Source organism: Thecamonas trahens, assembly GCF_000142905.1.
Source record: "Thecamonas trahens ATCC 50062 unplaced genomic scaffold supercont1.39, whole genome shotgun sequence".
Lineage (NCBI taxonomy): Eukaryota > Apusomonadida > Apusomonadidae > Thecamonas > Thecamonas trahens.
The window spans coordinates 189,228-199,065 of NW_013657641.1; the positions used below are offsets into that span (position 1 = coordinate 189,228).

The 9,838-nt window shown below is 64.3% G+C and overlaps 4 protein-coding genes across 4 annotated transcripts in view; 1 reads left to right on the forward strand and 3 right to left on the reverse strand.

The window, feature by feature from the left end:
- Nucleotides 1-33: 33 nt before the first annotated feature.
- Nucleotides 34-3,002, reverse strand: AMSG_08218 (Phox2). Its single transcript, XM_013900103.1, has 2 exons — nucleotides 1,341-3,002; nucleotides 34-1,268 (listed from the first exon to the last, which is right to left on the reverse strand). Exons 1-2 carry the CDS (start codon nucleotides 2,037-2,039, stop codon nucleotides 63-65), a joined length of 1,905 nt encoding a protein of 634 aa, XP_013755557.1. The 5' UTR covers nucleotides 2,040-3,002; the 3' UTR covers nucleotides 34-62.
- AMSG_08219 (uncharacterized protein) lies at nucleotides 2,403-4,274 on the forward strand. Its single transcript, XM_013900104.1, has one exon. It carries the CDS (start codon nucleotides 2,775-2,777, stop codon nucleotides 3,819-3,821), a length of 1,047 nt encoding a protein of 348 aa, XP_013755558.1. The 5' UTR covers nucleotides 2,403-2,774; the 3' UTR covers nucleotides 3,822-4,274.
- Nucleotides 3,852-5,371, reverse strand: AMSG_08220 (WD repeat-containing protein 74; the record flags this gene model as incomplete). Its single annotated transcript, XM_013900105.1, has 2 exons — nucleotides 3,852-4,172; nucleotides 4,211-5,371. The coding sequence occupies 2 exons, from the start codon at nucleotides 5,369-5,371 to the stop codon at nucleotides 3,852-3,854; spliced, it is 1,482 nt and encodes a 493-aa protein (XP_013755559.1).
- A 280-nt stretch (nucleotides 5,372-5,651) lies between these two features.
- AMSG_08221 (adenylate/guanylate cyclase) overlaps nucleotides 5,652-9,838 on the reverse strand; it is a gene marked incomplete at its 5' end in the record, with an annotated part of 4,802 nt that continues 615 nt past the window's right edge. Inside the window, one exon of the mRNA XM_013900106.1 lies at nucleotides 5,652-9,739. Coding sequence (XP_013755560.1) covers nucleotides 5,701-9,739 — 4,039 coding nt within the window. The 3' untranslated portion in view covers nucleotides 5,652-5,700. The remainder of the gene's footprint in view (nucleotides 9,740-9,838) is intronic.

Consider the following 9,838-nt stretch of genomic DNA (forward strand, 5'->3'; position numbering starts at 1 on the left):
CGCGCGCCCGCTACAGCTTCAGGGCTGGCACGCCCAATCATGTTAAATCATTTAGATGAAAGTCATGAGACTGTTGATGGTGTTGGCGTCGACGATGAGTAGCCGGTGCTGGAGGAGGTGCTGGCTGAGGAGCCCGAGCCAGTAGCTGACATCGACGGGTTGTTGCCAGACGCCTTGTTGCTGCCGGTCGCGTTATCGTTGCTCGACGACTTGTCGTTAGTCGACGAGTTGGCGCTAGGAACAGCAGACGATTCCGAGGTCGAATGGGCGTCGTCAGCGGCGGACGACTTCGGGCGCTTGGAGTAGCCGTTCCCAGAGGCGATGGGCGTGGTACGGTCGTCGTCGCGCTTGCGCTTGCGCACAAACTCCGAGTAGTTGGGCTGAGAGTACTGGTTCGGCTGCTTTGAGAAGGTAGTCGGGATGGGAACGGTCTGCTGTTGACGCAGCATCCGCTTGTACTTGGCGCGGCGATTTTGGAACCAGATGGTGACCGAGTGGTGCGGCAGATCGAGAGTGCCAGCGGTGGCCTTGCACACCTTCTGCGAAGGGTACTGGTTTTCTGCAAACATGGCTTCGAGATGCTGCAGCTGGGCCTCAGAGAGGCGGACGCGTGCGCGGCGGCCCTTCTTGGGCTTGGATGCGCCCAATGAACTGCCCCTGCCGTCGTCGCCAGTCGACGCGTGCGATGGGGTGGCCATGTGCCTGGGTGAGTGAGTGGGAGCGGTTTGGAGCATCATCGGTCCGCGGCCCGAGGTCGAGGCCAGGACGGCGTTTGAGTCTGGGACGGTGATAAACACGTTGTTCGACGGCCATGAACCCATGTGCATGCTCGACGGGTAGGACATGCCGTTAGAGCCCGGCGCCCATCCGGGCATGGCGACCGAGGCGCGCAGCATATCCGAGTAGACCTGCGGCGAGACCGGCATACCGTTGACACTACCCGAGGGCGGCAAGAGCGACGATGACTGCACATTGACCGCCGTCTCAGGGTAGAACGGGAGCTGGTTGGCCGGAGGCAGGAGCGTGCCCTGTTGTGATGTGCCATGAGGCGGGCCCTGGCCGGGCACCTGCTGCTGCATCATTTGCATGGCATGACCCGAGGAAGGCTTGGCGTTGGGCGCGCCACTTCCATTGGCGACGCCCGGCGACGCGGCGTGGGCCTGGGCGAGCTCTTGCGGACCAGCGAGCGGGCCAGGTTGGCTTGAGGAATGTGCGGCGGTGGCCTGCGCCGCCTGCGCTGCTTGCGCCGCCTGCGCTGCCTGCGCTGCCTGTGCCGCCTGCGCTGCCTGCGCTGCCTGCGCTGCCTGCGCCGCCTGCGCCGCCTGCGCTGCCTGCGCTGCCTGCGCCGACTGCGCCGCCTGCGTCTGGAGCGCCGCCTGCTGCGACGCCATCGCCTGCAATTGATACTGGCGATGCAGCTGTTGTTGCTGCTGCTGATGCATCTGCAGCTGGTACTGCTGCTGATGCTGGGCTTGGAGCTGCTGCCGGAGCTGCTGCTGCAGCTGCTGCTGCACGAGCTGCTGCTTTTGCATGGCCTGCAGCTGCTGCGAGACGAGGGCGTGCTGATTGGTCATCATGCCGCCGCTGTTCGGATGCATGCCGTGCCCAATCGAGCCCGTGTCGGTGAGGCATGACTCGGCGCCCGACTGCGCGCCGGCCCAAGCACTGGGCGACGGTCCCACAAATTGGCCCGACGCCGACCCGGCCAAGCCAGCATACTGCTGCTGCAGGTCCACTCCCGGCAGGCTTCCCTGCGGCATACCCTGCGTATGGTGCATGCCAACGGGCACAGAGGCCGCAAGCATGGAGCCGTCTAGGTTGTACGGGGCGGCGGTCACCCTGCCAGCGCCGTTCATGTTGCTGCCCGGGAGACCAGGAAAAACCTTCGGGGGCTCTGCCCCCCCAGGCATGGCCACGCTGCCCTGTGTAGAAGCGGACGCCTCAAGGCCAGTATGGCTCGAGGGGGACATGCCCTGCCCCGCCTCTACCGCCATGGTTGGGCCGGTAGGCCGTCCCTCGGCCTTCGACATGTTGGACATGGTGGGTGCGGGCCTCGGTCGTCGGCCGTCAATCCTACCCGCCTTGGCAGAAAAGATGCGCCGCGTGCGTTGACGGGACCGTAATCAAGTTGCTATTGCACACCCAGACAGAGAGAGCCGTGCTAAGCCCCTGGTTTGTGCTTTGTGTGCCTGTTCTCTCGTCGAACTTGCAGGAGAACCCGTGTGCTGCGAGAGAGATGCTTACCCGTCCCTCTCGCCTGACCAGTCCAAACGTTTTGCGCGTACGGTGGCGCCTACGGAACGGCCTTCCGAAAATTTTCGACCAGATGGGATTCTATGTCACGGCAAGATATCCTGGCCATCTGCTTCTTGTCCGTACCTATATAGCTTCCACTTTGATATGGGCGACTTCTCTCTGCCTGTTGTATCTTGCCATGTGGTGCGATGGGTACTCTTTGCTCTCTTTCGTGCGATCGCGTCCAAGAGCGATGTTGCGTGGCAGCCAAGGCAATTTAGCCTTGCCAGTGAGGCAACCTACGCGAAGGCTACGTCCACATGTGCGCAGTAAACATCTGCAGTCAAGGAAAGATAGCACAAGCACAAAACGCCCCCCATCCCGCCCATGCTAACCCAGGTTGCCCTTCTTTGGCCAATCGATCACGACACGGGCAATAGAACGATGTTTGTCCGAAAGTCGCCGCACCAGTGGTGGTGGCATGTTGGTGCGTTTGCTGGTCATGCCCACACCCTGCTCACCCTCCGCATATTCTGGTCATGATATACCCCGCACTTGCCAATTTCAAAGTCAAAAGGCCAATTTACACCAACACGCGAATTGGCGAGCCCACTTTGACCCATCGCAGCCACTTTGACCATCGCTCCTTTGCTGGTCCAATCCACGACGGCCTTCAGCTTCGCGGCCGCATCGCCAACCGCAGAACCAGACAGGGGCTTCCGTGCGAGCAGCCGGTGCATCCCTGCAGCCACCGCACCAGCCGTGCTTGGGATTCGAAAAGCGTTACAAGTACGGCATTGATTGCCAATTGCCGAGCCTCAATGGTCGAGCCCTACCATTCGCTTTTGTCCCTTTTCCGCATTCTCCGCGGCCCAACGGCAACGGCCAGCAGCCCAGCACTGGTCGGCCAGCTAACGGCCAGCCACCCGTCGGACCTCGCCATGGAGCTCGCCTTCAATCCTCCGCAGTCGCCCCAGGCCCGTGCCCCGGCTCGCCACAGCTACAACTCGTTGGTTGCGGCACAAAACCGGGCGGTCGCCATCGGGCTCGCCACACCCACCCGCGCCGTCGACGTGTCATTCCCCTCGGCCCGCCCGAGTCCGGTCTCGCCGGCCTTTGCCTACCTTCGCCGCCGTGACGCACTCGCCTCCATCGCCGCCGACAAGCGCGCCACCGACATGCCAGTGCTGCGGCGGGCTTCGAGCCCTGCCTCTGGCTCTCGTGCCCGCGCTGCATCGGCCTCACCGCGGCTGCGGTTCGGCTCGGCCGCCCACCTCGAGTACATCCGCAAGCTCGAGGCCCGCGTCGACGATGCCGACGATCGCGCCGTCCGCGCCCACCTCGCCCACATCGCTGCAGCACCGGCAACTCGCGGTGAGCCTGGCGCAGCGGCTAGGCTTGCCGAAGCCTCGTCATCGCACCTCTACTCGCGCGGCATCGCCGCCCACTTTGAGGCCTCACGCGCCGCGCTTCTCGGCGCTGGCACATCGATGGCCGGCGTCCTCCGCGACCTCGATCGTGAGCGTGAGCAGGCTGCCCGCGGGGAGAAGCTCGCCCGGTTTAAGTTGCGCAAGTGGGGAGAGTGAGCACGCGCTGAGCTCTGCGTTGGCCAGAAGCTACGAGTGCTTGGCGCGTTTGCTGGCCGGTGCCTCCGAGCCGTCGGCTCCGCGCTTGCGGGTCGTGGCCTCGCTGTTGTCACTCTCGTCGTCGTCGTCGTCGTCGTCGTCGTCGTCGTACTCGTACTCGTACTCGTCGTTGCTCGCCGATGAGAGCTCCTCCCACAGTGCATTGTCGGTGATCCGGTTCCCGTGCTCGTCGCGCAGCGTGCTGTCGATGGCCTCGACGGTCTTGGCGGCGTCGTTCTCGTCGTCGTCGTAGTAGTACTCGTACTCGTCATCGCTGCCGGCAGCGCCTTCGGCCGCACCCGCCCGCGACGGCTTGCTTCCGTCGTCGGCGTCGGTTTCGTTGGGCGCACAATGCCCTCGGGCGAGAAGAGGATGGCCGCAATCTTGGACTTGTGGTAAATCTTGAGGATGGTCTTCCGTGAGCGGAGGTCGTGAACGTGCAGATGACGGTCGAGGCCGCCCGAGGCGACTAGCGGCAGGCCGCCCTTGTGGCTGTCAATGCTCCGCACCGACGCCGACAGCCCGCGAAGCTTGCCGTACATCCGCCGCGCCGACGCCTCGGTGTCGAGCTTGAACAGGTTGCCGGTCTTGTCGCCGACAAGCACAATCCACGACGCGCCACCGACGGCAGTACACGTGCTGAGCGACTCGGGGAAGGTCTCAGTCCACACCGGACGCCGATCCTCGGCTGCCAGATCGTACACCCGCGTCCAGCCGTACGACGACGACGCCACGAGCATCGTCGGGTCGCGCGGGAGCCAAGCAATGCCGGTCACCCACACTCCGGGCTTGATCCGCGTCCGCGGGTCCTTGGGCATGTTCTGTGCAATCCACACCGTCTCGCCCGTCGCAAGATCCGTCACCCGCACGTCGTTCTTCTGCCCGCCGGTCGCGATCCGCATCACGCCCTCCTCTGGCGACATCACCGCCGCGCCCACAGGCCCGCGCACCTTGGCCACGGACGCAAACCGAGTCGTCGGGTCCGGCCGGCCCAGCACCCGCACGCCTGCCAACATAACATACTCATCGGCGTCGTCATCGGCGTCGTTGGAGGTCTTGCCTTTGCCCTTGCCCTTGCCCTTGCCCTTGCCCTTGCCCTTGCCGCTGCCCTTGCCGCTGCCCTTGCCTGCATCCGCCTCTGCGCAGTGCAGCCCGTCCGGCGACAGATCCATGACCCCGATGCGGCCCTCGGTGGAAACGACCAGAACCAGGCCGTCCTCGGACAGCTTTGAGCAGAAGATGGGCTTCTCGGTCGGAGTGGTGGCCTGCCACTGGCGCTGGACCAAGACGGCAGGCTTCTCGCCCGAGACCGCCACCACCGAAATCGTCCCGTCTGCCGTGCCCGCCACCACAGAGTCCGGCACCGTGCTGTCGTTAGAGAGCTGCGGACCCCATCCGAGACAGACCACCGGCGACCGCGAGCCGGTCACCGCCACATACCCGAGCGCCTTCTTGCTCTCCAGCTGGAGGACCTTGACCACCCCCGTAGTTGATCCTGTCACAACACGCATGCTCTTGGCTACCTTGTTCTGTCCACGTGCAAGTCACAAACTCCTCGGCCCCAAGACGTGTGCTGGCTCCCCTCTCCGCCGACCCCCTTGCCGCCCGTCGCCCCGTCGTGCCTTGCCAGGATGGGGAGGAGGATGGATGGCAGACTCGGTCGAACCAACCCTCGACTCGACTTGCCGCACGAGCCGACCTGACCTGGCCAGCTCCAACTCTCGATGACCAAAACATCCGCGTCATCACACACAACACGCTCTCGTCCTCCCGCTCTTGATTTTGTATGCACAGCATCGGTATATGTTCATATCCCAAATCTAGCAGACATCGCGGTAGCCTACTGGACTACACAGCATCCTCCCTCGTCCTTCTCGGCCTCGCCATCGTGGGCTCCCTCGCCACCGGCAGACGCTTGAGCTTCGCCGCCGACGCCGCTGGCCTGCTCGGCGGCCTGCTCTTCTTCCACAGTCACGTCGGCGAGTTTGGTCGAACCTGACTGGGCACCGTCGCTGGACGAGCTGCTCGAAGAGCCGGTCTTGTCAGACGAGTCGGACGACGACGACGACGACGATGCGTCAAGAGCGACAACGCCGTCGCCGTCGCGGTTGGAGCACTCCGATCCCGACGTCGACGACGCCGATGCGAGCGTCGGTGGGACGGCAGCAAGAGGCGAGGTTGGATGGTGGCGTAGTGAACCCGCGGCCGAGCTTGCGGCCGACGACGGCGCAGCGGCGAGCTCGTCGTTTGCCGACTCAAAACCCTCGTCGGTCGAGTCCATGCCGTCGGTCCCGAAAAGGGCGTCGTTGTCGTGGAGTGAGAAGCGGAACTCGTCGAGAGTGGTGAACGAGTTGAAGTCGTCCGAGTCTGCCCACTCCATCGATGACGAGAGCAGAAAGGCAGGCGTCGAGGTGCCCGAGAACGACGAGTTCAACCGCTCTTTGTCCTGCAGGAACTCGGAGAACGTCCGCTTAAGTGTGCTGTACTTGGTCCGCCTGCGCTTGCGCGTCGACCCGCCTCCCGACGACGTCATCTCGGCGTCGAGCTCGTCGTGGAACCGCAGCTCGTCGAGCGTCGTCGACGACCGCGTCGCGTCGTCCGGCATCGTCGACGACTTGACAGCCTCGATGGTGGTATCGACCTGCCCCATCAGATCTTCCAGCGATGCGTCCTCCTTGTAGTCAATGCAGAGCAAGTTGAGCGCCTGCAGCGCGTAACGCCGCGCCCGCGCGAGGTGCCCGATCTGCAGCGACGCCATCGATGCCACCCGGAGAAGCAGGACTTTGACTGTGGCCACCAGCGCTGGATCGTTGACCATCGCGCTCGCGTCGCCGTTGGGAGCCGCTGCACCAAAGCCGCCGCCATCATCATCTGCACCCGCCGCTTGGGCCTCGCCGCTCGCCCCGACCTCGTCGTCGCTCGATGATTCGTCCGCTGTCCGCGCCAGCTCGGTGTAGAGGCCGAGTGCGTCCTGGAGGTGGGCCAGCGCTCGGCGCGGGTTCGACTGGTCGAGGCACGCCATCGCCGCCTGCTCCAGGTAGCGGATGGCCTTGTTGACAACAACCGGCTGCGACGTGTCGGCATGTCGCCAGTGGTAGGCGAGGGCCTCAACAGCGACCGAGTCGGCTTCGGCCACACGCTCATAGTATTGCGCGATGGCAGCGTGGACAGCCTGCTGCTGCGAAGCGAGCATGAGCGAGTACACAACATCCTGCGTCAGCGCGGTCTTGAACTGGTACGCACCGGTCAGGTCGTGAAAGGTAAGGAACGAGAGCGCAGTCAGCCGCTCGAGGCCGTCTTCGAGCTCGGCGACCGACGGCGAGTTGGCGCCCGGCACCGCGGCGTCCAGAATGGTGAACACGTTGTGGAGGACCGTGGCGGTGAGGTTGGAGCCCATAGCGGCAGCCACCTTGAGAAGGCGCAAGTGCGCTGGCTTAAGCTTGTCGATGCGCGAGGTGATGACGCCGCGGAGCGCCTGAGGCAGCGACACACCTGCCGTGTCGAGCGAGAGCGACTCTTCGTCGACCACCACAATCGACTCGCCGTCAGCCGACCGCGCGAGGACGCCAGACTCAAGCAGCGCCGTCCCGAGCTCCTGGGCAAAGAACGGGTTGCCGCCGCACTTGCCGATGACAAGATCAATGACGGCCTCGGGCAGGTGCTTGACGCCCAGCCGCGATGAGACGAGCTTGGCGATCGCGCTCTGCGAGAGGGCCTTGAGCGGAATGATCTCGGTCGACTCGAGGCTGGTTAGGATCTTGAACTCGGGCGGCGGGTCGTCGGCGCCGGACGAGAGCGGAGTAGCCGAGACAAAGGCGCCGAGCTTGAGCGAGTGGTGCGCCGACCGCTTCATGATGGCGTTGAATAGAAGCCGCGACGGCGGGTCAAACAGCTGGTAGTCCTGCAGGATAAGAATGGCTGCCTTAGAGCGGGCTCGGCAGAGGATCTCAAACATGTGCGGGAGGACCTGAAGCGAGGCATCGACACGCTCTTTGTCGCTCAGCGACGCGTAGTTCTCCGGCTCATCAAAGGCAATTGGGTCGACGACCGGGTTGAGCAGTGGAATGGCGTCGTAGAGCTCCTCGGGAAGCAATTTGTGCAGTGTGGCCAGCGCAGCCTGCCGCAGTAGGGCAATGGTCACCGGGTCGCTCTCGCGCTCACGCGGGAGGCGAAGGAGCTTGCGGAAGACCGGAGCCCATGGGTGGAAGAGCGTTTTGATGGCCATCGAGTCGCCGCGCCCAGCGTAGACCATGAACCGCGACTTGGATGCCACTCGGTTGCCCTCTTCCAGCACCCGCGACTTGCCAATCCCGCGCTCGCCCTCAAACATGAGCACAGGCCCGGGCTTGTTGCTGTAGTCGCCGCGCTTGAGCGACGAAAGCACGGCCGAGATGAGCGACGACTCTTTGTGGCGACCAACAAGGGGGCATGCCTTGGTCCGCTTCATGGTCTCGAGCGAGCGGACAAGCTTGTTGGGTCGGCGCGACTTGATGATTCGCAGCCGCTTTCGCGACGGCTGGAAGACTCGCAAGACGCCAGCCTTGCCCTTGAACGTCCGCGGCGCCATTTCGTCAAACTGCATCGACTCGGGCGGGCACTCGGCGGTGGTCGGCTCGTCGCAAAAGACGCCGCCGGCGGCAGACGCCATGTACCGCGCCGCCGTGTTGACCACGTCGCCCATCATGGTGTACTCGCGGCGCGAGGCCGAGCCCACAATGCCGCAAAAGACGGTGCCGGTCGTAATTCCGATGTCGCATTCGATGCCCTGCAGCTTGATCTTGGCCTGGACCCGGAGGCCCGAGAGCACCGCACGCAGCGCGTCGTCCTCGTGTGAGAGCGGCGGGAGGCCAAAGCCGGCGAGAATGAGAAAGCCCTTGTCGTCGAGCAGAATCTTGTTGATCGAGCCCTCGTACTTGTACACAGCCTCTTGGACTGCAAGCACCGTAGCATGGACCTCGGGCAGGCACGAGCCGACCGACATGTCGATGCCGCGGACGTGAATAAACATGACCGATGCCTTGCGCGAGCCGCCGAGCCACATCTGCTGGTTCTCGGCAACGGCTGCCTTGATGGAACCCGGCACAAACCGGAGCAGCAGCGCCATGCCGGCTTCGTTGAGCTCTTCGATCGAGTGCGTGTGCGCAGCCACAGGCTCGACGCCTTCAAGCACCTCGCGCGCCCGCATGAGCCCACCCTCGGGCATCGCGCTCGCGTCGTCGCCAGCGGTCACTGGCTCGCCGACCACCTCGCCTTTCACCGAAACCACGTCGGCGACCACCGAGCCTGGTGGGAGCAGCGCCCACGCCTCGGGCGAGAGGACCGAGAACTTGGGTGACGCAGCAGGCACCGCATCCGAGAGCTGCAGCAGCGGCGGGCCGCAGAGAATGCACTCGGACCGGTTGAACGTACCACCGACCTGGAGCAGAAAGAGATCGCCGGCAGAAATGCCCATGTGTAGATACGGCATGTCCTCGTCGTCTACATTCATGTGCTCCTCAATCGCCAGCGAGGCTTGGACCGCGCGCAGGACGGTGAGCGCAGGCGACTCGCCGTCGCGCTGCGGCCAGCACGCCAAAAGCGCGTCGCCGGCAAACTTGATCACATCGCCGCCATGCCCACGGACCAGCGACAGCAGCCGCGAAAAGTAGTCGTTGAGAAAGTCGACCAGCCGCTCTGCGCCCTCGCCCTCTTTCTTGGACGGAGCCGCCGCCAGTCGCTCGGAGAGCTTGGTAAAGCCCGAGACATCGCAGAAGACCACGGCGCCCCAAAAGGCCTCAAACTTGGGCTTCCACTCGCCGCCCTCACCCTTCACCTGTTCCTTGAGACAATCGCTCACAATAAGGTCCGGCACATACGCCAGAATGTCCGCCATACCTCTGCTGTCCTCGCTTCTCGCACGCCTGCCTGCAACCAACGGGCACCGCCAACACGCTCCGGAATGTGCGGAGGGGGGAGGGGGGGGGGGGGGGGTACGTGGG